This window comes from Buteo buteo, chromosome 29 (assembly GCF_964188355.1).
Source record: "Buteo buteo chromosome 29, bButBut1.hap1.1, whole genome shotgun sequence".
NCBI lineage: Eukaryota > Metazoa > Chordata > Aves > Accipitriformes > Accipitridae > Buteo > Buteo buteo.
Genome location: NC_134199.1, coordinates 3,178,234 through 3,205,493, shown reverse-complemented (window position 1 = coordinate 3,205,493; position 27,260 = coordinate 3,178,234). Strand labels below are relative to the sequence as shown.

Genomic DNA, 27,260 nt, shown 5'->3' with positions numbered 1-27,260 from the left:
GAGCGCTCAGCATGGCAGAGGCCTCTGTGGGGGGAAGAGGAGGAGGGGGACCACACACAAAGGGGGTTTAAAGAGCATCTCCTGGTGCGGGTGGAAGCAAGGATCTGTCCCACCAGGGAAGATTGCGCTGCCCTGAAGCACAAAGCAAAGGAGCTGGGGTTTGCTTTGCCCGTTTGTGCCTACGGCACAGGAAGCCAGGTTGGAAAAAGCAACAAAATGGCTCAGGCGTTGCCGGCAGGTCCTGTGCAAGGGATGGGTACAAGGCCAGGGTGCAGGGAAGGAGATGGGAGCTCCTGCCTTGCTGCCTGCAGCCGCACCCCCTCGGCCACCCCAGCCCCAGCGCTCGCACTGCACCAGCAGGAGAAACAGAACAAGCATCTGCAGGGAGTGTGTTTGGAAAATACCAGGTTTTATTAGACAGGCTGATGTTCAAGCTGACAGTTTTATCCCAATGCACACGATCACGGGCAGCTACGTGGGCCTGTGTCCCAGCTCCCTCCCTCCTGTGATGCTCTCAGGCGAGATGCTCACCCCACTGTGCCACGGGCATGGGGGCTTGGGGTTTCTTAGCAAAATGAAAGGGTGTCCCTGCTCCCCATTTCCACTCCCAGATTCCCAGAGCTCTCCTAAGAAAGCTCGGAGAGAGCAGGGCTGGGGACTGCAATCTTCTTGGAACTGACAGCTACTTGGATCCACGGGAGAGAAAGCATCTCAGTGTTGGTGTCTCCCTGAGCCAGCACAGAGCCGAGTCAGTGTGTGTCACAGGGAGCAGAAAACAGCCCCAGCTTCGGACCACCACTGACATCGCTTTGGAAAGAGAACCCTAACGTACAATATTGCGGCGGAGGAAAAAGGTTTTGGCTGTCACAAGAGGAGCCCCATCCAGGACATGGGCACCAGGGCTTTGCACAGGGCATGTGGGTGCTGAAGGGAAGAGAAAGGGAGAAGAGGAGGCAATGAGTGCTGGAGAATAAAGCAAAAGAAAAGGAAAACAGAGAAGGGATGGGGAGAACGGTGGGAGTGGCCTGAGAGCAGAGCGATGGTGCCTTTAGGTTCAGGGCCATAAGGGAGCATTGGAGCTCCTTCCTGGGATGGGGGGCCTTTCCCTGGGTACCCCAGAGCCCATGGCTTTGAGGGGACAGGGCAGCAAGGAAAGAAGTGGCACGATACAGCGCTCGCAAATAGAAATGTTTGATAGCCTTTGCTTGCCGTGACAGTGACACGCAGTGTGATGGCAGGAACAGTGACAATATTAGCCCGTTTCTATTCCATTAGCTCTTAAGAAAACCATGCAGACTAGTCCAGCAGAGGAGAGTTAGAGGCGAGGAGGAGTAGGTGAGACAGAGAGGGATGCTGATGAACAACAGGATCATGTACAAGAAAGAAGAAAAAACAGCAGTGGAGGGGGGCAGCAGCTCTGGGGCAGGTTTGAGACCTTGCGACACTGACTCACGAACACATCACTTCTCTCCAGGCTCTTCTGGCTGCTGCTTTCTCTGACACTCTGCTTGCTTTCCCTCAGACCTCCAGTCCTCTCTGCCCTGCGGGCAAAATCCTTCTGCACAAGCCATGCCCCTTCCCATGCTTGGATGTAGATTTGGGTCTTGTCTTCATAAGTTCAAATGTAGAGTCCTACCTCAAAACAGAGGCAAGGAGCATGGAAGTCCCTTGGGCAGTGTCCCCCCAAACTCACCTGGGCTGGAGGGGACCTCTTCTTTGCAGTGCCTGGCCTCTGTGCCAGGGGACATGGAGCCTCCACAGACCTTCTGCCCTAGGCCATGTCCCTTTGGGTACGTGGAGACGAGGGGCACTGCCCTTCACACTCTTCTCATCACAAAAGCCTTCCGTTCCCAGCTTTCTCTTTCCCTCTTTCATTCTTTTTGCCTTTTTCTTGCCTCACCTGGCACCTCCACATCTTCTTGTTCCTGTCAAAGGTAAGTCCCTCTGCTCCAGAGGTTTCCTGGAGAGCAGCGCTAGCTGTGGTCATTTGGCAGGAGGAAGGAGAAGGGACATTCAGCAGGTCCTTGGTGGGCTCAAAGGCACTAGTTTCCATCCAGGCCAACATCTACCTCTTGGCTGGTTTGTGTTCGGCTCAGCAGCCAGCCATGCTGGCCATGAGGGCCAAGTGACAAGGCCACCCCTAATCCCCTGGCTTTCATTGCTGGGTTTCAAGGTTGGCTGTCCACGGGGAACCTCACCCTGCTCGGGTGTTTCCAGAGCAATACTCTTTCTCCTCCCAGGACTGAGTGACGATGCACAGAGATGAGCAGACAAAATCATGGCTAAAATGGGGGAAGTTTGGTGCACAAGCCAGAGAAACCTGCCTGGGTTGTCCTAGGGAGAACAGATCAGCAGATGGGCAAAAGGATGTGGTTAGTGACCCCCTGTTCATGCCTCCCTCCACAGAGCACAAAACCATGGGGGTTTGACTGAGAAAACAGCAACACGGACTTGAACAAGGTCAAACTGCTAAACCCTTAATGCTCAGAGCCCTGCTGTTGCACAGGCTTGACTTGCCAGCATGAGTTTTTGAGGTTGATGGCACACACAGGCATGAAGTGCCCTGTCCCTGTGCTGGCTCAGGGGGAGGAAAACCTGCTCATGGCTCCTTGCGGGACCGTGTGATTTGGGGTGCTGGCCTTCCTCCTCCAGCACAGCTCAGCTCCTTTCCAGCCCACTGCTTCCTCTGACATGGACTTGCAAATCCCATCACGGCTATCTGTCTGGAGCTACAAACGCCCCTGCAAACGCCCCTTCTTAAGGCAAACACCCAGGTGAAGGCTGCAGAAGTTCAACTCAGCTGTTATGCAAAAGGAGAACTCACTTGGTAACCCACAAGTCTCAGAAAGAAAAACAAGATCAATATTTGCAGAGATTTGTAGGAAGCTTGTGCCTGAAAACAACAGCTGGGATCTGGCCTCTCTTTCCTTGCCCAGCGCTTTGCCCCCAGGGCTCCTGGTGATGCCCCAGGTTCGTGTGTCACCACTTTCCCCTGTGCTCTCACGCCGTGCCCTTGTTCTCGCTCCCTGCCGGCTTCGGAGATGCAGAGGTTGAAATTCCTGTTCATGCACTCTTGGCACCAGTGAAAAAGCAGCTACAGTTCTAGCTCACTGTGCATTGCTCATACTTACAGCTTAAACATTGCCTTCTACTCAAAAGAACAAAGATAAAATGTCAGGAATTCACAGTTTTTATTCTCTTTCTTATGCCCACCCATCTTCCCCTGCCATCGATGTCAATGACTCAAAGTCCTCATCGTACAGTAGCCTTTGCCAGTGTGGCACTCAAAGGGTTAACAAACCACGGCTTCTTGGACAGATAAGACATAAGCTCATTCACCAGTAGGAACACGTGGATGGTTATATTACAGGACACCTTAGGGTTTCCTGTAGCGATTCTTTGGGGTTTCGCCACAGCCAGTGATGTCACAGGAGAGAATGTTGGGCTTCTTCCCCAAGCCGATGCTTCCCAAGAGATCGGGAAGCTCACGAGTGATGGCCTTCTCGATCTTTTCTAGGAAACACCCTCCCATGTAGGAACACTGCTGAGACAGCAGCTTAAAACTGGTGATGGGGTTGATGCCAAAGAAGTCCTTGTAAGCCTCACGGTTGGGGAGGTCAAATTTGCTGACATTGGTCTTTGCCAGAATGGACTTAAAGATAAAGAACTTGTCAGGATCTTCCACAATGTCCCTGAACACCAGTTCTCCATCGCTAAAGAAGGTCATTTTGTCCTTGTAGGTCTGTAGATAACGATCGACCAAAAGGGCGTGGATGCGCACCCGGATGGCGTGCTGGCGTATGAAGGCGATCTTATTTTCCATCCTGTTCTCAATCACCTGGTTGAGATCTTCCAGGAGCGATATCTCTTCTTTGAGGAACAGGTCTTTGTGGGTATCTGGATGGTACTCCTGGGGCCAGAAGGAGCTGACGTACACTCTGGGTGGCTCTGTGACATTGATGAGAGGAGCCAGGCTCCAGAATAAGGCACCGTAGACTCGCATGAGCTCCTGGGTAGCCAGGCTGTCAGCTTTGTTCAAGATGATTCGGATCTGAGACTCGCGGCCCTTCAGCTGGCGAAACAGCATCTCCAGCTCCAAGCCCACGTCCAGCTTTGTAGGGTCAAAAACAACGAAGATGAGATCAGCTCTATCAATGAACCATTGGCACACGTCGTTGAACGGGTAACCTTGAGGAGAGGAAAGAGAGAATGAGTCCCTACAGGTCAAAGGATAGATAAACCTTGAACCTGCCACACCTCACACCCTGTCCGGGTTGGACAGGGTGTGAGACGCAGCGGAATTCCCATGCAGCCTAGAACCTGTTTCTCATGTGCTAAAAACACTTCAGAGTTTCTTGGCATGAAAACCCATCCCTGTGTGTCTGGGCCTGCGACTACATGTCTCCCTCAGCCTCACCTCCAAATCTTCTTTCTCCCTGCTGGGAATTTGGCCACAGATTCCTGCAGCTCCTGTGAGCAAATATTGGCCACATCATTGCTTTCCCCAGTGGGCACCGAGTGGGTCAAGAAGCCCTGCTGATCTGTCCTGGCATTCCAGGTGCTGTGGGGACAGACTCATGCTTCTCTGGGCCCTGCTGTAGCACCAGCCATTGGCAAAGCCTGGCTCCAAGGGTGACAAATGGGGCATTAAATGCTGAGCTGAGGCAGACGATCAACAGTCCAAGGAGTCCCCAGGACACACCTTGCCGAAATGCCTGTCTGTCACACCTCCAAACAGCAGAAATGGCTGCTCTAGCTGATGACACTTGGGTATGTGCCCCAGGTCCAAGCTGCTGCTGCCATAGCCATGGGCAGACAAATGCTGCCATCCCCTCCAACGCAAGACCTCTTTTGTAGCCTAGGGCTCTTCCCCATTGTGCTTCAGCCATCTTTGTCATCTGACATCGTTATGGCATCTTTTCTGGAGTCCCTTAGATGAAGCCAGTAAACCCCTACCTCGTTCTTGCTGCTTGCGGTTTTCAATGATGCCCGGCGTGTCCACAAAGGTGACTCGCTCCAGCAGTTTGTGGGGCACCTCGATCCCTATCAGCTTCTCCAAGAAGTTCTGCCCAAACTTCTCCAGGGGTGAGAAGGAGCGGGCGCTGTCAGCAGCCATCACGATGCCCTCGATGGTCTTCAGCTTGGGGCCGTGCATGATGACAGTGAATTCAGAGGTGGTGGGTTCTGCCCCTGCCCAGCAACAAGAGGAATAGCAGACCTGTGAAATCCATGCTGGGCAATGGATGTGACAGGGCTGGCCTGGAACTAGCCGGGAAGCTCAGGAGCATCACTTGCTTGCCAAGAGATGCTGGGGGAAGGCAAGCAGCAGGGCTATGAAATTCTTGCCAAACCTCTTGAGAAAATGCCAGCAGGGCTGTCTTCTGTGGGGACTGGTTGTTCTGGAAGTGGCCTGACTGCACAAGGTGCCCTGGAGAAGCACCTCCCAGGAGCCCTCATTACCGCGGTGCAGAGCTGGCCACAGACATCTGCCCTCAGCTGAGAGATGACATCCGTGGGAGCAGGGAGGAGGGAAGGGGAATGGCTTTTCTCCTGGGAGGGCAAATTAATTGGCTCCACATGAGGAGGGAAGGGGAGAAGGCAAAGGCGAGTTGCCCTTGTGACATGATGGCTGCTCTCGCGGTCGAGATCGGAGGCGGTGAGCCATGTGCTGCAGGAAGGGGATGCTGCGGGGAAAGATGCCCTCCTCCTCCTGGGAGAGGGTGGACAGGCCTTGGGCCATGGTGCAGAACCTCTCCCTCCGCGTGGCACTGCAGCCAGGCAGCATGGACCAGATCCCAACCTCCCTGCCATTATGAGGGGGATCGAAGAGACGTGGCCAGGAATTGCTGACTGCACGGATGCAGAAATGCCAGTGCCAGCACACCCTTAGCAGAGAGGGAGGGAGTGGTGAGCATGGTACCTGTGTAGAGCTGGTAGGGAGTGTCGTCCAGCCCAAGGAGGTAGTTTATCATGGAGGATTTGCCGACGCTCCACGGTCCCAGGAATAGCACCATTGGCTTGGAAGTGATCTCCCCATCTGCGGAGAGGGGAAATAACAAGAGGAAGTGAAGAAACAATAGCCGTCGCCGCCACGCGATTAACTGCTGGCTGTAACGAGCATCCCATCTGAGCAGCGCGGTGATGCTGCCGGCGAAACAGCCACCCTTTTGGGGCCACCAGCCATTTGCGAGCCAAGGCATCGCCCAGCGACGGGCTCCAGTGTCTGCAGGAGAGGGACGTCACCATGCTCTGCAGGAGACCCCACATCACTTGTCTGACATTCTCTGAGGTTCAGCCCTTCTTTGACTACAGGAAGACTTGAAGTCTTTTAAATCTTGTCTCAGTTTGGTTCTGGTTTAGCCAGAGTGAGTTTGGGGGTGGCTGCAGGGGGGACCGTTGTTAGAAGGCAGCCGCCACAAAGCACGGGAGATGTGAAGAGGGTGGCCATGCGGCAACCAGGTGAATGCCACGTGCAAAGGGAGCTGGCGTGGTTTAAGGAGCAATACTATGGTGCAGTGCTCGGTAAGCGTGGTGCAAGCCTTGTGCCAGCTGCCTGCAAGCCTTTCCACCATATCCTCACAGGGATCTGCTCCCAGGTCGTGGCTCCCAGCCCTCTGGTCGAGCAGAAGGTCCCTGCTTACGTGTGGGCTGGGCGCAAGGCTCCAGCCCAGTGCGGCGAGGGCAGGCTGGGCGAACAGCCCTGCTTTGGGCTTGCGGAAAGGTGGGAAGAGAATGGACTACAGTCCCCATCCCACACTCTTCAAGTTCTGCAGTTTGCTAAGAGGCTCAAGGAGGCTGGTGATGGGCCCATAAGGACCTGTCCACATGCCACATGATCGGTCTAGGAGCACGGAGTTCCCTGGACACACGCAGCCACAACCCCCAGGAGCAATCCCTGCTCAAGTGGGACCTGTGTAATCAGCCTGTGCCCATGCTGCTCGACCCCCCAAGCACCCAGGCCACTGGGCAGGCAGCCGGCAGAGCCAGAGGAGCCCCTGGCCCATGCCGGCTCTCAAGCTTTGCCCAGGACGTCCCGGAGCCTGCTAGTCGGCTCAAGCCCAAGTCAGGCCAGAAATGAAAGGAAAAAACTGGATGAGTGAGTTTCTGCTGGTGGGGACCTTCCCCATCCCAGTCTTGCACTCAGGGTGGGAAAGAGGATCCGTCCCGCTGCTGCCAGCAGGAATCCAGCCAGGAGAGGGGCTAGATGCTACCAAAGGAGCTGGGAGCTGCTGTCTCTCAGCCAGAGCTGAGCCTTCCCCCGTGACACAGGGCGAGCAGATGCCCTTGGGGGACCCACGCCACCCTCGGCACCCTCTCTTCAGCCCTGCGCCTAAGGCAAAGCTATTTTCCCTGCAGTGGCTGAGAGACCCCGCTGCTCCATGGCTGCTGCCCACTCAGGAACCAGCAGCTTTCCACCAAGCTGGGGATCCATCTCCAAGGTGGGGGGAGCCGCAAAGCCCACATGGTGCTGAGATCCTGCTCCCAAGGGTGCCAGAGGGCACTGCATGGCAGTTCCGCACCGAACCTATCCGACCATGGGTGCAGGAATTGGGCAGAGCGTGTCAGCCTCCTCCTGCTTGCATCTGCCCAATGCAGGGCCACCGTGTCACCACTGGGGAAGAGAATGGGCTGGGGACATCTCTCCATGGGGCACAGCTGCATCCAGGCAGCTCAACCCTCCTCCCCAAAGCAGGGCAGCCACATCCGAACCAGGGGGACAGCCCTGCCCACTCCCTGCCTGTGAGCTGTGGGGATCCAATGTTGTCTTCTCACATGGGACAAAAACAAATGTTGAAACCTCAGACTTTCATGATTAATCATTCCTCTGTGCCACTCAATCGCTGCTGCTCTGTTCGCTTGCTGGCTTTAATTGGGTTTCGGATGATTATTGTTATTATTATCCCCTGTGATGTTGTGCCAGAGGTTTGAGGCGGGTCCCCGCGTGCTCTTTTGTAACACGTTCCCGGACAGGCGTGGCTGTGTGAACGCAGGCAGCCCGCGCGACCCGGCTCCGCTTCACGTCCCCACCTCTGCCCCGCTGTGCCGAGGTGGGCAGCGATGCAGGCAGGCAGCCCTCCTGCCAGGTCACCGACAGCTCGTTGAGCCCATCTCTACCCCTCGCTTTGGGAGCGGGGTGCTGGCACCCCACAGGCTTTGTGGGCAGTGCCAGGCACTGGATCCTTGCAGCTCTCCAGGTAGCACAACAGCTCCGAGGATGTGAGGCCATGCACGGGTCCTCCTGGCTGCTGCCCAGGGTCTGGGAGGGCAGAGAGCATCTCCCACCCGGGAGGGTGCTGGCCTGGCATCTGTCCCTGCTACGTCCCCCCGCTGTGTCTGTCAGCACCGATTTGGGTCACCTTGATGGTCCAGCCAGGGGAAAAGAGCCAGCCCTGGGCAAGGCTGGCGGCAGCTCCATCACGGCGGCTCTCTCCAGCCACCCTGTGGCTGCTCGCTCCCAGCCCAGCCTGCCTCGCTCCCAGCTCAAGCTCCATCCCAGCTCGAGCTCATCCCAGCTCATCACCAGGCATGTCCTGGTGGCATTTGCAGAAGCAGTCGCACGCTGGTGCGTGATCAGGCCCTGCCTGCGAGCAGGGAGGTCCTCAAACCTTGCGCCCCTTCATCTGTGGTCCTGCTTAAAACACAGCAGCTTAAAACACAGCTTCTCTAAGCTGCTGCATTTGCAGGGTAAAGAGCATGCCGTGATCCTGCAAAGCACCTGGCAAACAGGGCCAGCAAGGTCACATCTGCCTCCACAGAGCCTGCATTTGTCTTGGACTGTTCAGCTTGGGGGGTAGGAGCAATTTGGATGTCCGAATAGGTGTGTTTTCCTTAAGCAGTGGCTTTCTGGGAGGTTTTTCCATGTTGCTTGGATCACCAGGCCGCCCTTGGGTGGGAGCACTGCTGCTCTGGGGCTGGGATTAACCCTGGGCTGGCTTTTCTCCCTCTTTGTCCTCAAGCCCAGCAGAAGTGCCTGGTGTCAGCTCACCCCCCGTTGTGCAAGTCTGTCCTGAGGATGCTAGGCAAAGCGGAGGACGTGGCAAAACCTCCTTCCTCTCCTGGTTCAGACTGAGCCACGGGCACAAAGGTCTCACTCTGTCCTCAAACCACCCAGGAAGGCTAAAACCACTGGGAAGACTCTCCCAGCATTGCCCACACTGTCACCCCATCCCTGTACTGCAAACACCACCGGCCACTCTGCCTATGGTATGGATGCACCACACGGCAGCCCTTGGAGGGCTGGCCAGCCTGCTCCCGAAGCTTCAAAAGCCACAAGTACCCACACAGCACGTGTGCCCGCAGACAGAGGGACAAGGCACACGTGGCTGCAGATTGCCTGTGCCTGCCTCCGCGCTGTGCTCCCTGTGAGCGTACGCCCACACAAGCAGCACGCGCGTGTGTGCGCCTGCAGCTAGAGATGCAGATAAGACAGCTATCGAGATATGCTATATATATCTACAACCCTCTCTGCTGTCGACATGCTGGCATGACTGGGAGCCAGAGACCCTCCAGGCGCTGGCAGGGCTCTGCCGCATATGGAGCCGGGGCGCGGAGGAGCCCGTTTTGGCAGGATCCGGCAGCAGGGGCCGTGGGGTAGGACACGAGTACCAGAATATAGGATTTCGCTGCCTCATGTTGCAGCAGGGACATTGTTCCCGTGGCCCAGCACCTGACCCAGGGGAAGGGCTGGGTGTTGGCTGGCATTTCTTGGCCCATCTCCCATCTTCTGCTTCCCTGGGGGGGGATCTGGCAGCACACCCTGAGCAGGATAGGCAGGGAGAGGAGCCAGCTCTGGCTCCCGAGGGGGCTGAGGCCGCCATGCAGGGGCCAGCCTGTGTTACTGGGACAGCTGCTGTGGGCTCATTGGCTTAAGCTGCAGCCGGGGGGATCAAGGGTGGACATTCAGGAAAGTTTCTGCACGTAGGAGGGTGAAGCGTGGGAAGAACCCCCTCCATAGGGTGGGCTATCTGCTGGGCACCTCCAGTTCTTGCTGTGGGTGAGAGATCAACCCACAGGTGCACCACAAATGCCTTTGAACCGTGGCTAGAGGAACACGCAACCTCTTCAGTCTTAACCCAAGAGGGAAAGGTGTCAAAGCCTGGGCGAGGTGGGGATTGCAGGAAGGAGGGGGCTGTTGGGGTGCACAGAGTCAGGCCTGGGACAAAGTACAGCGACCCATGTGCCAAGCTCTGGAAGAGCTGGGGACACCGGCTCTGGTGGGTGCCATGGGACGCCAAGTACCGGGGTCTGCTTGGTGCCTGGGAAGTGTGGCTTTGTTGGGGCAGGTGAATAGGAAAGCCAGAGGCCAGCAAAGAGCTCAGGCAGCACTGGCAGCATGCAGGTAACAGGCAGCGATACCAACCTGTGGCAGAGGAGCCCAGGGTGCGTCCGGGGTAAGCTGTTAGCAAGGGACACGGGGAGAGAGAAAAGGTACCATGAGTCGAAGGAGGGATGCAGCTGCCTGGGTCTGTCCCAGGCCGAGGAGGGAGCTGAAGACTGGCCCTGGCCTTCTCGTGGGCAGGAAAAGCCAGCGACGGCCACATTCCCAGCAGGAGAGAAGGAGTTACAGTCTGTGAGCAACAAGACCCACAGCTACCAGGACAAGCACTAAACCCCAGTCTGCCTTGTGCACTGGGGATGTGGCTTGGGGGAGCTGCCATGTCTGAGACAGCACCCCGACCCTCCTGCCCTGCTTAGCAGGGTTATTGCCTTCCCCAGCAACGTTCACCAAGCAAACAGAGCCCAACAAGCTGTGGTCAGGACAGTAACCAACCCCGACAAGCATCCTGACCACCCCAGTGGTGTGGTTACCCATAACCAGCCCTAGGGTGGCTGGTGATGGCAACTGGGAGGTCATTGCCTATACAGTGACACTTGTTAATGGCACATATACAGTAATTAGGGTCACCAGCATGCACCACAAACAGGCATGACTTCAGAGTAAGCTTCCCATCACCAGACTGGGAGAGTCCCTCACCTCTGGGCTAGCAGCAGTCCCTACAGGGTGGCCCCACTGTAACCAAGCACACAGGCAGACCCAGCCAGAGAGTGCCTGCACACACATGGGATGGCAGAGTGGAGACACGGGAGGTTGGCAGGCAGGGAAAAGGAGATGGCACCCGCCAGGCTTAAACACGCTGTAAGCAGAAGGTGTGGCATGAGTTTTCTGGGATGCACCCCGACAATTCAGAATCCGAGGTTGTCAGTGGCAGTCGCAGCTCCCCCAGGACAGGTGACACTTGGCTACACAGGTTTTTTTGTGAGCTGTGGTGAGCAGAGGAGCTCCTTGGATTACACTGGCTGGTGCATGCGAGCAAAGCCAATGGGAAGGGAGACAAAATGGAGGGCTGCTGCGTAATGGAGGGGCGAAGGTGCTTGCGATGGCACCCCTCTATATTGGCTTACACCTCCAAAGGTCACACATATTCCATGACAGGCCAGTCCTGCCGCTCTCCCAGCTGTCCTGGTCCTCCCAGTCAGCTGGACCTGCAGCTCTGCACCCTCCAGCCTCCCCCTGCCATGTGGAGTGGGCACGGGGGGAGAGTTTGGGGGCATCTCCCAGCTTGCAGGGGCACCACAGATGCAACAAACCCACTCAGGATAGGGGCACCATACAGAAGAAACAGCTGAGAAGACTCCCCCAGCCCCACCATATCCTCACTTGCCTTACAACGTCAAGAGGGCTCTCCGGGCCAACCCTCTAATTTGCAGGTTTCTCTAATTACACTGCTAATGAGGGATTGGGAAAAGCTGGATCTGTGGGTATTAGAGGCAAACTGCTGGGCTCTAGGCTTCCAGGATGGAGCGGTGTGTGTTGGGGTGTCAGAGAGGCTTCCAGGAGACTGGTGGCAGGACCAACATTTCTGAGGGTAATCTCGTGCCAGGGTGTCTCATGGCTGAGCCGAGGGCTGCAGGCAATGTGGTGTCCACAGGCCCTTCCCTTAGGGCCAGGAGGTTGTGGCTTGCCAGCTCTGGATTGTATCTGGACTGCTGGGAGGGTGCTGTGTAGGACACAACAGGGTGTGCTGGGGGCACTCCTGCTGGGACCTGACCTGGGGGACTCTCAGCCTGAGGGGTGGTCGTTCCTCATGGTGAAGTGGAACAGACCATGGTGTGTTGTAAGATGAGGCTGTGAAGAACACCAGGACCTGTGTCTGTGGTGAGTCCTGCTCAGGAGCTGGGTTTGAGAGGGGCCTTGGGGTGGGAAAACACAAGGGTTAATTGTTTCCTCAGGAGTTGGGAGGAAGCCAAGAGGGTCCTGAGAAACACTTGTTTCCTCCCAAAAAGGGAGCAGGGAGGTGGCTGCTTGGTCATGGGATGGGTGAAGGGCAAAGTGGGATGTCCTGAGCAAGGAAATGGGTTGTGCACTGGGAACTGAGGCTGGGGGCTGCATGCTCTGGCAGTGAACAGCAAAGTGAGGGTTAGAGGCTGGGAGCCTACCAGCTGTCCCTGTAACCCCAAATGTCCTCCTAAACAGTGTCCCAGGTTGAGCTGACAGTAAATGCAGATGCTTGCACTGACACCAACACAGACCAAAGCAGCTTGGAGAGGAGGTTGGGGTGTTGCTGAATCTGTGAGCTCCAGGATGGAGACAACTGGGACAGGGCATGGCTGGGCTGCCCTCACTGCACGGTGCTGCTGCTGAAGAGGCTGTGGGGATGCACACTGGGATGCCAACCCTACAGCTTCTGGTCCTCCTTCCCCAGGCACGTGGCAGTGCTGTGCTGGCTGCATGAGGGAGGGGACAGGCCAAACCACTGGGTGGGTGACAGCAGCTGTGGGGTGATGGTCCGCAGGGCACCCCTCCTGTGCTGGCTGCAGCATGGTGTGTTGCTGTGACACCCCCCCACCCCCCCAGTTACCCTCCCACACAGCAAGCGGATTGTGGTCCCCAGCTGCTGGCAAGCAGGACAAAGTGAAACAGGCACTGCAAAGGCAGCAACACAGAACTGGCTGCAGGAGAGCTAGTCACAGCTCGTGTTTTATGAGACCTACAAATGTCCCCTCCAGAACCCCTGTGGGTGGGTGGTGGATGATGTCCAGGGTGCTCCGTGTCTTGAGGGGACAGGACCTGGGCTGGTGATGAGGACTTTATAGACCTGTCCCTGCCCCATGGGTCCCCCATGCTTCCCCACTGGCTCTAAGCTGGAGATGGGCTGGCTGGGCATGGAGATGTTCAAGCCTGCTTACAAAATATTTGACACAGATTTAGGAGTTGTATTAGGGCTGCAGTGAGTGTGCCTGTAAAACAGAGGCTCTAAGAGGATATGTCCCAGGGGTTTGCCCAAATGAATATGGGACCTGTGCACTGGTGGAGCAGAGTCCAGCTGCAAAAGGAAGGTCTGTGTGGAGGGTGTATCTAGGTCCTGTCTCACCAGGAGGGAGGGCATGGCTCCAGGGTGTGTGAGGCTGGAAATCTGGGGAGGGAGGCAGAACTTCAGGACAAGGAGGGACCCTGCCAGGAGACTGATGTGGGCATGCAGCCCTGGGACACAGGCAGCAGGGGTTCAAGCATCCGTTGCCTGACTAGCCAAGGCACAGGGGGCATCTGGCTCAGAACAGGGCTGGAGTAAGGGTTCACAGGAGAATTACCCTGGTGAACAGGGACCTTGGACTTGGGCTTGATCCATCTGTGCTTAGAAAATGAGGCTGCTTGTGTCATATGGGTCACAAGAGCTTCTTGTAGTTTGTGAGCATCTTGGGACCAGGGCTGCACTTTCCTCTTCTGGAGGGACACATGTACTGCTGGGGCTCAGCCCAAGCCGGTGCCTGTGGCCACAGGGACCTGTTCACCTGATCCAATGTGTCTGTAGTTGCCAAGGGGTGGAAACTGTAACTCCCAGGATGAGTGAAGACTGCTGAGCTTGAGGGATACCCTGCCCACATGGCTGTGTCCCACACTGAGCAGGAAGGATGCCAGCTCCAGCCACCCCCAGGAAGCTCATCCCCAGCCTTGAGAGGTCCTAAGCTTCCTTGCCAAGCCTGTTTCACTGGGCTGTGATCGCTGCTTGGCATGGGTACAGGGCATTGGTGTTGAGCAGGTGGAGGACCCAAAGCAGGCAGGGCTCAATACTCAGCCTACACATGTGGTCCTGACAGCAGATGGACTAAGGCAGATGCAGGAATGCCGGCCGCTGGGTTCACTAGGGCATGGCCTCTAAGCCCAGCATGTTCATGGCCTTCTTGGGAAGCCACAAAGGAAGACAAACTATCTGAGCCTTTCCGTGATCTGCTCTCTGTGCTGTTATCTGCACCCCAACGACCTGATGGTGCCGGAGACCCCAGTGTCCATGGCATTACCTGTGATCTCATGTTGTCTCAGCTCGTTGTATCTGTAGGACTGTTCCAGGGGCTTGATGGAGGAGTGGTAGATCTTCCTCAGCCGCTGCAGTGCTCCTGCAGGGGCAGAAGCATGCAGATGGGTGAAAAGCAAACCCCACCACCCTGACTGAGTCCCTCCTAGGTAAGCTGCTGGGCATTCCCTGCAGATCTTGAGGGTGACTTAGCTGTGGATTAAGGGACTTGGCTTACAGTTGAAATCTTGGTCAAAGTGATCCCAGTCATGCATTTCGATGCCCCTCCCTGCTAATGTTTCCTGCTGGATACTGTCCCCATCTGCTGCTGGTCTTGCACGTGCCAGCAGCTGATGGAAGGAATATCTCTCGTTAATGCTGTTTAGCACTCAACACCCATGATCCCAAAAGCCCTCCACCACGGTGCCAGGGACCTATGGCACAGCCCCTAAGCTGCTGGATAGAAGAAGGAGCTTTTTCCACAGCAGCTTTTATCACTTTCTTTCCAGTCCAGACCACCTATGAGGTCAGCAGAAGCAAGCTTTATAATAGCAAAACCCAGTAAGTAATTGGAATAAAAGTCCAAACCCTTTATTACAAGTTGCCCCAGGTTTCTCTGGGCAGCAGCATGGCTGGCTGGGGCTGATTCACCATCTGCATCTTCCAACCTCTCTAACCCTCCTAATTCTTGTATGCCCTTGGGGTTGTCTTTAAAATACCTAAAGTATGTTAACCCAAGAGCAGCAAAAGGGCTGTTATTGAAGCTATGGTGTTGCTGGGCCTACAAGAAGTAAGGTTAAAACCAAAACACTCTAGGAAGTGAAATCCCATCCATGCTTTGGGTGCAGCAGAATGGTGAAGAGCCTGTCCTGCAGGGGTTGCCTGGAGTGAAGGAGCAGGGCATGCATGGCTCAGTGCCACCCAGGCCCCCTCACCTGAGAAATCGTCAGCAGGTTTATCCTCATTCAGCTTGAGGGTGCTCTCCAAGTGGGACCGGTCACGCTTGGTCGGCTCGCTGGCATCTTCAACCTCTTCTGGAGGAAAACACAAGGAGACCTGTTACTGCTGGAGCAGGGGACTCCACAGAGGCGCTCACACAAGCTACTGCTGAGGAGAGGGCTTGGGGGAGCACACACACCCCAAGTCCGCAGACCTGCCGTGCGCCTTGACAGTTGCCGTCGCCGTTGGCACACCGCGCAGTTTCTCTTTTGCAAAGGCTCCTGGAGGCTTGGCGCAGGCTGCCAGGGCTGTGGCTGCTGGGGAAAGCGTCATGGGCAACTGCTTGGCTCCGAGGAGCGGCTGGCGAGGGAGGCACGCCGTGTCCCTGGGGGGAGTGAGGGCCGGCCGCTCGCGGGGAATGCGAAGGATGTGCCTGGAAGGGGCTCCCGGGGCTGGAGCGTAGCACGAGCACGCGTGGCACCTGCTGCCCGATGGGGCCCCTGCCTGCCCTGCCGCTTCCCCCGGCAGCTGCAGCTCCTCCAAGACTAAGCCTTGCTTGCAGGCACACTCTGCTCTGCCTCTCTGTCTGTCCACTTGCCCCCCAAAATTATGCATTGAGACAGAGACGTGAGGATGTGCAAGGCTGGGGCTGGCTCTTGAGAGACCGGCCAGCCTGACCCATCCTGGCTGCCTTGCCTTTGCCAAAAGGGTTGTTTCCCTCCCACTTCTCCCACCTCTGCCCCCAGATCAGGCTGGAGCCCTCTGCATGGAGCCCTGGCTCGCGGTGGCCTGGGATCCCCACAGCTCTGTGCCAGGCCTGGGGAGCATGAGGCAGGTGCCTCCACCTGGGGTAGGCACCCCGATGTTCCCGGGACAGGGAGACAGAGGCGTCCTCTCCCTGGAGGCGCTGGCTCACCAGGGGCCCTGTGCAGCTCCAAATGCTTTTTAGTATCTGGAGCCGGGTCGGGCTTTAGTGGGAGTTTGGGGACAGGTCTGGGGACAGACGTGTGCTAGCTGGCTGGGATGGGGATGCCTGGGCCAAGCAGGGCACCGCCAAGCCCTGGGACTGTGTTGAATGTCTACCGAGTGTTGGGCTGAGGAAGACCTTTTGACTTGCCAAGTAAAGCCACAGAGACCAAACTGTGTTTCCCTTTCAGCACAAATGGGAACTTTTTGAGCTGGGACATTATGGATGAAAGCAGAAAAAGACAGCTGGGTCCGAAGGTCGCTGCCCAACCCGTGAGCCAAAGTCCACAAGAAATCATGGTGGGGGGTGTCCCTTTTCCTTAGCTAGCCTTTCACTGATTGAACGTGGCCAGAGCTGGTGCTTCAGCAATTCATCGGTCTGAATTAGCTCTTCACACCTTCCCTACAAGGCAAGGGCTGGTGGACAAGAGACCCACCAGCCCAGGCACCGTCCTGCCCTTGCACCAAGCAAGCTGGGGGTCCGGAGGACTCTGAGCATGGAGGATAAAGAGCCTTTAAGAGGTCTGCGGGTGCTGAGAGGGGCCTGTGTGTTAAAAATCTTATCAGCGTCCACAGCCCAGAGGAGAAATGATGGGCTTAAAGTGCAGCGAAGGAAATGTCAGCCAGCTTTGGTATTGCTGCAATGAGCGCCTGCATTGCAGGCATCTGCGGGCTCCTGCCTGTGCCCTTGATGCCCGCAGCCGGCCCAGCCGTGCAGCGGTTAGGGGCAGGCGCAGGAAGCACAAGCGTTAGGAGAGGGCCATGCACTAGCCGCAGTTTAATGTGCCAAGCTCAGCTCCGCCGGGGGTTGATAGTAGGTCACTCTCGCTGCTACAGCACACCAACAAGAAAAGACTCCAACCTATCTGGCTGTGCCGGAGCTCGGCGGCAGCTGGGTGGGTGCTGTGGCCAGGTGGGCTCTCCGTTTCTGCCAGTGATGGCTTGTCTGCAGGGGGGTCTTCTGCTGCTGGGGGGGTTTCCACCACTGCTGGTGGGTCTTCTGCTACTGGTGGGTTTTCCGCTACTGGCGGGTTTTCCACCACTGCCGGTGGATCTTCTGCTGCTGGCGGGTTTTCCACTGCTGCTGGCGGGTTTTCCACCACTGCCGGTGGATCTTCTGCTGCTGGCGGGTTTTCCACTGCTGCTGGCGGGTTTTCCACCACTGCCGGTGGATCTTCTGCTGCTGGCAGGTTTTCCACTGCTACTGGTGGGTTTTCCACCACTGCCGGTGGATCTTCTGCTGCTGGCGGGTTTTCCACTGCTGCTGGCGGGTCTTCCACTGCTGCTGGCGGGTCTTCTGCTGTGTCCCCACAGGGTGGGTGATGGCAGCTGGCAGGGCCATCCCCGGCTTCTCCCTTGCCTGCAGCTGCTGGTTTGCCATGGCCCTTTTTGCTGGAAGTGCTGGCCGCTTCCTTGTCACTCCCTTCAGCTCCGTTCTCTGGCCCTGTTGGCCCAGCACCATCTTCCTCAGACTCTTCCTCCTCCTTAGACTCTCCCTCCTCCTTGGACTCTCCCTCACCTCCATCTTCCTCAGACTTGTCATGTTCATCTTCCTCAGACTCCCCCTGTTCATCATCTTCCTCTGAGCTCTGCTCGTCCCCTTCCTGTCCCCCCTCGGGAGCAGACGCTGCTCTTGGCTCCTCCATTTTCTCTTCCCCAGGCTGCCCTTGCTCCTCAGAGACTCCTTTCTTGGTGCTGGGCTCCTTATCCTCCCGGGCATGGAAGCCATCTTGTGAGCCAGGCCCGTGGTTCCCTTCATGATGCGCTGCCTCAGGGGTACCCAGCATGGTGTCCTCCCCTGGGCTCTGTGCCTTGCTGGGCCCCTCCTGGACCTTCTCCCCGGTGGTCTCCTCCAGCCGGCCGTTCCCTGGCCCCACGTCCCTGCTCAGGCCACCCACCGGCTCTTCCTCCCCCTCTCCACGTCCCTCCTCAGCAGTGCCAGGCAAGGAGGTATCGGCAGGGCCGCCATCTTGGTCCTCCTCAGGGCTGCCATCAGCTGCCTTCTCCTCCAGCCTGGGCTCTGCGGCTGGCAAGGGGCTTTCAGCAGCACCGCCGACATGGCCCATGCCGGGGGCGCGTGGCTCTAAACGATGAGAACAGCTCAGTCAGTCTTACCCGCGCTGGCACATGGCTACCAGGGCACCCACTTGTTCCCCGTCAGTGCTGGGGGGGGGGGCCCTGAGGGAGGATTTGTGGCTGTTACCAAGAGGTTTAAACTCTTTCCTAAACCTTCTCTAGTTCCAGCTCAATTTTCTCTCCCTGTTGCAAGAAGCTGGGCGCAAAGAGGTGTTTTGGGGGGGGGCAAAGCTGATGCTAGCAGGGGGCCCTACGGCTGCGCCAGCCATGGCTGCCCGGGCCTGTGGCTGCTACCCACTGCAAAGCGCTGCAGGAAGGTGGCAAAGCAGCCCTTAAAAATGGGGGCGAGGGGGGGGGGGGGAGGAATAACAAAAAGCGTAGCTCGAGGGGCCGGAGGCACTTGGCAGGTTAAAAAGGTTCTTCCCCAGCCCTGCCTCGGGAGAGCCATGGCAGGTGGCTGGGCAAGGGTGAGGAGGAGGAAGGTGCAAGGGAGAGGAAGGGGCAAGGGGCTCCCTGGCACGGGGCCCTGCCTTTCTGCAGGGGGCAAGCGCAGGCAGGGCCTGACCCTGGCAGCAGGGCTCGGGAGCTATTTATTGTGAGCATCCCTTCACTAGGAAAGCATTTGCCGCGCTGTGCGGCTGGCGGGGACACAATGAGTTTGTTCTGCGGCCTGGGAGAAGCCATCCGTATTTTCCATAGGCCTCCAACTGCAATTTAACATTAGTCAACGGGTGCCAAAAATAAAAGATCACCGGCTATACTGTCTCTGTTACAAACAGTTGCTGCTAGTCTAAATAATCCCCCAAAACGTCTAATGCCCGCATACCAGGGAAGCGTTTCAGAGGAAAATAATTCCTTTGTACTCCAGCTGGCAAGCAGATGCCAACCAGGAAAAAATGCCACCTCCACCCAGGCTGCGGGGAGGAGAGCAGGCAGCACCGGGCACAGGCAGTGCCGGGCACAGCCAGCCGGCTGGCAGCCAGGCCTCTTCTCCGGCTCCTGCACCGTGTCCGTGCTGGGGAGCCACGGGGCTGTGCGTCCTGCAGAGCATTGGCAGGCCTCGGCAAAGCTGCGGTGCTGGGGCTCGCCGGTCTTGGCCACGGGGAACCGCGGCGGCTGAGCACGGGACAGCTGAGCCAGGGTCGGCGCAGTGCCAGCCCCAGACCGCTCTGCCCGCTGCAAGCCAGTTTGCCATGGCCGGGGACTCTGGGCAGGTGGTTGCATCTCTACCCATGCCGGGGCCAGCGGTGCTGTTAGCTGGGCGTCAGGCAGCGGCGGCAGATTCCTGCCGGGGGATGAGCCATGCCAGCGGCTGGCGGGGACGGGGCGTGCCTCAGCCTGCCAGGGTTTCCAGTCACTCTCATGTGCAGCCTGGCACGGTGGAGCTGCCGCCGTCCCCGCGGCCCCTCGCCCTGCCGAAACCGGATGCGTGGGTCACCCTTGCTCTGCCCTCGCCGACCTCCTCCGTCCTTTGCTGGCACGCGGCTCGCAGGTGCCTCTGGGCTCCCGATTCAGCTCCCAGCTGGAGGGAGACGGGTCCCGCACAGCTCCCACCCACCTCCCTCCCACCTGGAGCACCCTTCTCCTTCGGGTCACCTTCCTGCAGGACCCCTGGGACCCCTCAGGGTGCCCAGCCTGCTGGGAGCCACTCGAAGGAGAATGTGCTACGTCTGACCTGTAAAGCCGCAGGTGGCTCGGGGCCAGCGTGCCCCTGCCTGGCCCTGGCAGCCTGGAGACCAGCCTGGGTCTCCCGAGGGTCCCCTCGGCCGACGGAGACAGGGATATCCTCGGCTTGGCCCCAAAATAGCCGGTGACCTGGAGGGCTGGGAGGGGAGCGCAGCTCCTTGGGCGGGCATTCAGGGAGGGTCAATGCGGGCAGGGGGGGAGCAGCGCCAGGCAGAGGAGACCTCGCGTGTCCCGAGGGCTTTGTCTGGCGTCTGCGTGTCCCCTCTGACCCAGCGCAGAGGGACAGCGGGGCCGTCATCCACTGTGGCCGGGCACAATGGCAACCTTGGCATCCGCCGCGAGCTGTCCCTCGTGGGAAAAGGGAAATATTCCCCAGGCACTCCGACTGGGATGTTCCTGCCAGTGTGCTTGGTCACAGGCTTAATTTCCTGTGACCTTCAAGGTCTTATACAAAGTCCCTCTCCCCTCTCCACCTCCTTCTCCCTCCTGTTTCCCCTACATGGTCTCCAAATCCATCGCACGGTGAATTGTGCTGATCTGCAGATGGCCGGCCGATGAGCAGCGAGATGGGCCGAAGGTTATGGGCTTAACACCCTCCGTGCGTCCGCCAGAGGCTAAAAATATGGCCCAGCAACTGTACGGGGGAATCAGAAGGAGCAGCTCGGCCGGGTGCAGGCGATGAAGCACCAGCCCCCTCGGCTGCTGGCCCCAGCCCCTCACCCTGCTGCCAGCCAAGGGTGACGTCCGCACCTGGGCCCCATCCTGCGGGTCCCCGTGGGCCCCGGGAGGGACCAGGGACAGCCACCTTGTAAAGTGACACCGGGGCTCCCCTTGTTCACGCCCTGCATTGTGCCAAGCAGCCCGCTGGCATCAGAGAGTAGCCCTTGTCCTCCTCCCCTTGGGGACCTGACCTCCCAGAGGGTCCCCAGCTTGCGCTTGCCCCTGCCCGCCCCGAATCTCACGCCTATCTGTAGGGGCTGGAAGGGCTGTCGGCTGCCTGGGGACCCTTTCCCCAGAAGTGACAGCACCCTGGGGCACGGCTGCGGGGACGGAGAGCTCACGGCAGGGCTCTGTGTGCCACAGGATGCCACGGCGGGCTTGCATCTGGGAAAAGCTTGTGCGGAAAGGATAGGGATGGCTGCCGGAGGCTGATTTTGACCCTGCCGCCGTGTGCCCTCCATCCCTGCATGGGGTCATACGGAACAGCAACGCCCTGGTGCCGAAATGGGTCCTCCAGGAGGGACAGCCCCCGAGGATAGAACCGGGGCAGGGGCTGGCTAGGAGGGACAGATGGGCACAGGTGGCCCTGGGAGGGACGTTCTCCCCCTCCAGCAGAAATAGGAGCCCTGAGCGTGGGGCCCGAGATGCGCAGTGCCGCGGGGATGGCTTTTCGCACGCCCCCTTCCCCTGCCCAGATCCCGGCCCCTGCAGCGTGCAGGGGACTTATCCGCCGGCTCCTGCAAGTCCTGCTCTCCCCTTGTCCTCCCAGTGGCGTTTTGGGGGAAGCTTGCACCCCAAACATCTGTCCCTTCCTTTTCAGGGAGAGGCAAGGTTGTGCTTTGTTCTGATGAAGCTCTTTAAAGCCTCACGAAAGATGGCTGGCCTCAAAGGAACTGGCTGGGACTTCCCGGGATTTTCCACAAAAGACGCCAGCCGCACTGCTGGACCCGCTGCAGACCCTCCTTTCCTGTGAGACCCCCCCCCCCACTTCATGGCAATGTCCCTGCCCGCTGGGCTCTGTGGGGTTCCTATAACCTCTGCTCAGGGACGTACCCCTGGTGCTCCTCCAGCTCATGGCTCTGAGAGCCCAGGACTCAGGCTAGCTGGGGACCTGACACGAGTTTGCCAGGTCTCTGGTGCTCAAACCGCAGCCCCGTGACTCTTGGCCCTGCCTTCAGCAAGGGTCGGCCCCTGCCTGCCCCAGCCATCGGCTGCACGCGGGGGTCTGCCGGGGCAGGGGTGCAGCACCCGGCGATTACGATGCTCCGTGCTGCTGCCAGCCAGCAGCCCGGCTTCTGGAAAAAGTAAATTGAGGTGGATGAGCCCTGTGAGCCTGACCTTTCTGCAACCAGTAACCCTGCTGAGGCGGGAGGCAGGGCTGGAGGACCCCAAAGCGCGCGCCATGCACCTCACCTGGGCTTAGGCCTGGGCATCCCAGCCTTGCACGCCCATCCCTGGGTGCTTGGCCGGAGCGTGACAGAGGACGGCATCTCCTCCCCGCTATTCCTGTGTCTGTTTCCCACCCTGTGCTATCCCAGCAGGGCCCGGTGCCGCCACCAAGCCCCACGGAGGAAGTGCCGGTGTTTTATTGCCACGTTTCACACGGCAGCCCTTCATCAGCCAGGTCAGATGGGAGCCCGGCTCTAGCACCAGTTTGGAGCTGGCCAGGCCAACATTTTCACCGGCTGGGAGAGGAAAGGGTCCCAAAGTGGCTCATGAAACCCAGAGGACACAAGCACAAGAGTGGCCGAGGATGGGGTTGACTGTCCAGACCCTTGTGCACACCCAGCCACAGCATCCCATCCCAGAGGCTTCGTGATCCCAAGGCACCAGCAAAACCCAAATATTTTCCAGTTTTTCAATGCAGAGCCCAGCGAGTGTATAGGAAACAGCTTCATCAGACTAACTTGACTTCATTTGTGGACAAGATTTTAAGTTTAGTTGAAAAAAAATACAAATTGATTTGATTTCTATAAATAGTCTGCTAGAACTGCATGATATTTTGATTAAGAAAGGGTAAAGAAACCTCACCAGGATGCACCAAAGGGATTAAAACCAGGCTTGGAGCTTTCTAAATATAGAGATGAAAACAGGGAATCACTTCTGCTGGGTGTTTTTTCAACTGTCTCCCCACAGGGCATTCACCCTAAAGATTTGGAAGAAAACCTGAACTCCTGACTTGCAGAAGACACAAAGATCAGGGCGGTGGAAGACAAAGCAGCCACCACTCCCCGGCCAGGGGAGATCTGGGTCCATAAGTGAGCAGATGGCAAGAAAACAGCATGTATTTCGGCACAGGCAAATGTCACTCTGTACGTCGAGGAACATCTACCCATGGGGTCTGCAGCCCGGGGGGATGCTGAAGGACCTGAGGGAAGCGCTGTGCCATGGCTGGGGCTGGAGAAGCCCCTTCCTCCAGAGGAGGGACTCCTGAGAGGTCACGCTGGTCCTGTCCCTGGGCCTCCAGCAATGGGAGGCTTCACCAACCCACCCCAGGGCTTGCCTGGTGGCCTCCATGCACTGAATGTGAGTCCTCCTGCATGAAGACTCCCCACCCCTCTTCTTTGGTCATCGCAAGGATTCCTGGGCACCTGGGCAGGACAGTGAGAGCCCTTGGACTCGTCAACCTGGATTTTAAAGCCTGATGATCCATCGTCCCACAAGATCCTCATATCAATGGGAAAGTCCAGGCAGAGATGCTGCCCGACCATGCCAAGCAGTGGTACCCAGGGGATCCCAGCTCAGCCGTTGCACAGGGATGGGGCCACGCAGCTCCAAGCCCTCTTCCACGACGTGCCCCCACGAGCGGGGAGGCAGGCAGGGTCAAGCCATGCACCTGGCTGGTACCAGGGCCATGCTGCCACTTCCAACACCCCAGTGTGGCTCGGGATGCCCGGCTGGAGACTCCCCGGCCCCTCCGCCAGCCCCCACCGGCACACGAGCTCACTGGCTTCCTTGGGTTATCGCTTGCAAGGGAAATGTCCCTGCGGGCTGAAAATAGCCCAGCAAAGCCCTGCCAAGGCACCAGGGCCTGCTGCTATTCCTGCAGCGCCTGGGGAACAGGCAATTTTATGAGCAATTTGGTCACCCTTGGACCCACCAGCTGAGCTGGGGTTTCAGCACCCCAGCGAGCCCGTGCTCCCAGCGCGGGGATCTGGCACCTGCGTGGGGCTGGCGGATTGGTGAGTGGGGACGCGGCAAGAGTGCAGCCCACCGAGCGTTGTCCCTGGGCACAGCACAGCCCTCCCAGCCTGGTGCTGTCTCACGGGGACCTGCTGGTGCCTCTGTGCCACCGGGGCCATGCACAAGCAAAGTGTCCCAGCTGTCCTGCCTGCCTGGCTGTCACCTACACACCACGACAGGGATGGCTGATGGGAGAGGGTGTCACAGCGAAGCCAACCTGCCCGACATCTGCCTTGCTTTCCTCAGGCAACAGTTTGGGAGAGAGATAGGGCACCCACAGGGGCCGGAATCTCCTCCAGGCAAGGTACCAGGGGTGTGACAGGGATATAGGTGGCACAAGCAACCGAGATCCATGGGTGCCTGTGTCACCCCAAGCCCCTTGCCTCACTGTGGCCACCCCTGCACCCAATGGCAGTGGTGCCCACGGTTTTGTCAATGCTGGGGGGAGGTGGGGTGAGTCCAGTGGGGTGTCACTGGGATACAGCAGTCCCCCACCTCTTGGGGAAGCTGGTTACCCTGGGAGCCATTTGTCTGGGATGGTCAGGGTGGGGAGTTCCCATGGGTGCTGGGCCCTGAGCCCAACTGGGGCGACATTCCAGGTGATGGAACCCACCCCAAGGTGACGTCCTGGGTGATGAAGAACACCCCAAGATGCCATGAGGACATGGTGACGGAGCCCATCCTGAGGGGACGCCTCCCAGGCCGAGGCAGAATGAGGAGTCCCGAGGGCTGTGGCCCGCGCTCGCTGCCACCAGGATGGGTCTGTGCCAGCTCCGTAGTGCCCTCTGCACTTGCTGCAGGAGGATGCCAGCGTGCCAGGGCTTTCCTCAACTCCTCGCCCGGCTTGGAGGTGGTGACGGCACAGCCCAGCATAGCCTCCCACTCAAATCCGTGATGGCTGCGGGGGGCCAAGGGCTCCCCAGGGCAAAGCTGCCAAGCGTGATGGCCCCGCCAGCATCCCCGTGGCCCATCCTTGGTGGCCACAGGGACTCACTACGGCCACCCAGCCTGGAAGGGATGGCCGGGCTCTGCCCAAGGTGCAGGTGTGGAGAGAGGGAGACCTTCGCCCGGGCAGGAGCAGGGATGGAGCAGCAGGCGAGTGCCCTTGTCCTGAGCCGTCACTCAGCCCTGCGGTGGGTGCTGGCCCCCGCTGGGGCTTCTGGCTGCGCCGGAGAGCTTTGCCAGCCCCATCTATGTGGGCCATGGGCCGTTTTGGCTGGGGCTGCACAAGCACAGGCACGGGACACTTCCCACCCCTGGCCTGTGGGAGCGGTGACGGGGTCCCAGCAGCACCAGGTGTCCCCAAACCCTGCCCTCGCCCCGAGAACCGCACCTCTCCACGATGCATCAGTGAAGGCCCCTGATGGGCTCCCCCTGCCTTCTCCTTACCAAAGGGTGGTTAAATGGGAGGACAAGGGTTAAAAATGGGAAAACACCTCCCCACCTCCACCCCAAGCCCACCTCCTGCACCCCAAAGGAGCCGAGGTCTGAGAGCCCAGCTTGGCTCCGAAGGAAAAGCAAAACTCATCGTGCAAACCCCACTGGTCCCTGTGGAGCAGAACCACTGTCAGGAGATGTGCCACTGCTTGTATCTTTTTCCCAAAGCTACAGGACCAGGGTGAAATACAGGACCCCCCCAATAAGTAGGAGATGCTGAGGGTGGGGTTTCAGGGGGTGCCAGCTGCCCCTCGGAGCCGGCTCCGGGGCTGCAGACCCCAAGGCGCCTTCCCGGCCCCGGAGCCTCCTCCAAGATGGGGGATCCCAGCGCTGGGCTGAGCAGGGTGCTGGTGATGAGCTGCCCGACACCATGTCCAACCCCATGGCATCACCCAGGCTGCTCCCTCGCTGTCTGCCACAGCTCGGGCCATGCCAGCCTCTGCGCCAGCCTCAGTGCCAGCCTCAACCCAACCAAGAGCTGGGCTGGTGGTCACCCACCATGGTGACAAGCCCCTGGTGTCCCACAGGGCCACCAGCCTAGCCTGGGTTGGCACCATCCACCAGCCGTGCCCATAGAGGACCTTTCCATCCACCCCTGTCCCCAGACCTGACCCACGGCCCCACGGAGGTCACTCCGCCACCGGCGGGGTGCATCGCTGACCCCAAAACCCATTTATTCACAAGAATGGTCCAAGATGCCCTTAAAAGGCCAAAACTCGGCGGGGCTGGGGGTGCCGGGTGCTGGAAGGCGGCAGCTGCGGGTGCTCGCGCGCGGGGCCGCGGCGGCGCAGGCCGGGGGGGCCAGGGCGGCTGCAGGGAGCACAGTGTCCCCTTACACGGCTGTTTCCATACTTAGCCGCCCCCCTCCCGGCAGCACGGCCGCCGGAGCCCGGCCAGGCAGAGAACCGGCCCAAATTAACTCAAGGGCAAGCAAGGGTACCAGCGATGCCGCCCCGCTGCATGGCCCCCAAGGGACGCCCAGCTGGGGACAGGGGTGCTAGGTGGGGATAGGACAGCCCGGGGAAGGGGGTCGGGGGGTCACCCAAAGGGCTATCTTGCTTGGCAGGTCCTTGGGTGGGGGGGAAGACCCCTAGGGCAAACAGCCTACCCCATCCTGCTCCGACTACGGGGTGCCCCAGCACCCCAGCAGCCCCCCCAAGTCCTCACAGCCCGAAACCGAGCCACCTCGGCACCCATGGGTGACACTGACCCTGAGCACATCGGTGGCAGCACAGCCTCTGTGCCCACCCTGGCGCTGGAGGGGGGACCCCAGCCCACATCCCCCCTCCAGCCCCTCCTGTCCACAGTTCCCCACTGTGTCTCCCTGCACATTTTGGGGTGACCCCGCAGCCTCGGCAGAGCTGCCGGGGAGCCAGCATGGCTGTCCCCCTGCCACCCTGTCCTGTTCCTGGCACCCACCCAGCCCTGGGGTGCAAGCTGGGCACCCCAGAGCCTCACTGGCACCCGCAGCCCCACGAGCAGCCGCAGCTCTAGCAGCACCCACAGCCCCACGGGTAACTGCAGCCTTGCAAGGCACCCACAGCCCCGTGGGCACCCACAGCCCCATGGGTTCCTACAAACCTGCAGGGCACCCACAGCACCACAGGCACCCGCCGTCCCAAAGGTGCCCACAGCCCCACTGGGCACCCCAGCCCACAGGCACCCCCAGCCCTATGGGTGCCCACAACCCTGCTGGGTGCCCACAGCCCCATAGATACCTACTACCCCGCAGGCACCCACAGCCCCATGGGCACCTGCAGCCCCAGGGGGACCCGCAGCCTCCTTGGGGACCCATGGCCCCCACAGCCCCATGGGGACCCACGGGCACCCGCAGCCAGGTGGGCAGCCATACCTGCAGTGCCGAGGAGCAGGAGCGAGGCCACGCAGCAGCAGAGCAGGTTGAGGCCCTTCATGGTGGCTGCCAGGAGCTCCCTGCCTCTCGCTGCCTCTATTTATACGGCG

At 59.0% G+C, this 27,260-nt stretch overlaps 1 protein-coding gene across 3 annotated transcripts; it reads right to left on the bottom strand.

Moving 5' to 3' along the window:
- Nucleotides 1-388: 388 nt before the first annotated feature.
- On the bottom strand, nt 389-27,260 carry SRL (sarcalumenin). Of its 3 annotated transcripts, none has more exons than XM_075059229.1 (8): nt 27,151-27,260; nt 17,059-18,279; nt 15,227-15,325; nt 14,299-14,394; nt 10,361-10,396; nt 5,921-6,037; nt 4,957-5,190; nt 389-4,188 (listed from the first exon to the last, which is right to left on the bottom strand). In XM_075059229.1, exons 1-8 carry the CDS (start codon nt 27,209-27,211, stop codon nt 3,377-3,379), a joined length of 2,676 nt encoding a protein of 891 aa, XP_074915330.1. In that variant the 5' UTR covers nt 27,212-27,260; the 3' UTR covers nt 389-3,376. The 3 variants fall into 3 exon arrangements, with proteins under 3 accessions (XP_074915330.1, XP_074915331.1, XP_074915332.1); XM_075059230.1 differs by having other exon boundaries at nt 15,227-15,322; XM_075059231.1 differs by lacking the exon at nt 10,361-10,396.

What these genes read in the sequence shown, in the direction of transcription:
- SRL (XM_075059229.1), bottom strand. Translation starts at nt 27,211, where the DNA reads ATGAAGGGCCTCAACCTGCTCTGCTGCTGCGTGGCCTCGCTCCTGCTC. An exon ending in ACCTGCTGACGATTTCTCAG is followed by an intron (nt 14,395 to 15,226) that starts GTGAGGGGGCCT and finishes CTGCCCCTGCAG; the next exon opens with GAGCACTGCAGCGGCTGAGG. An exon ending in CCTGGGCTCCTCTGCCACAG is followed by an intron (nt 6,038 to 10,360) that starts GTTGGTATCGCT and finishes CCCTCTCCGCAG; the next exon opens with ATGGGGAGATCACTTCCAAG.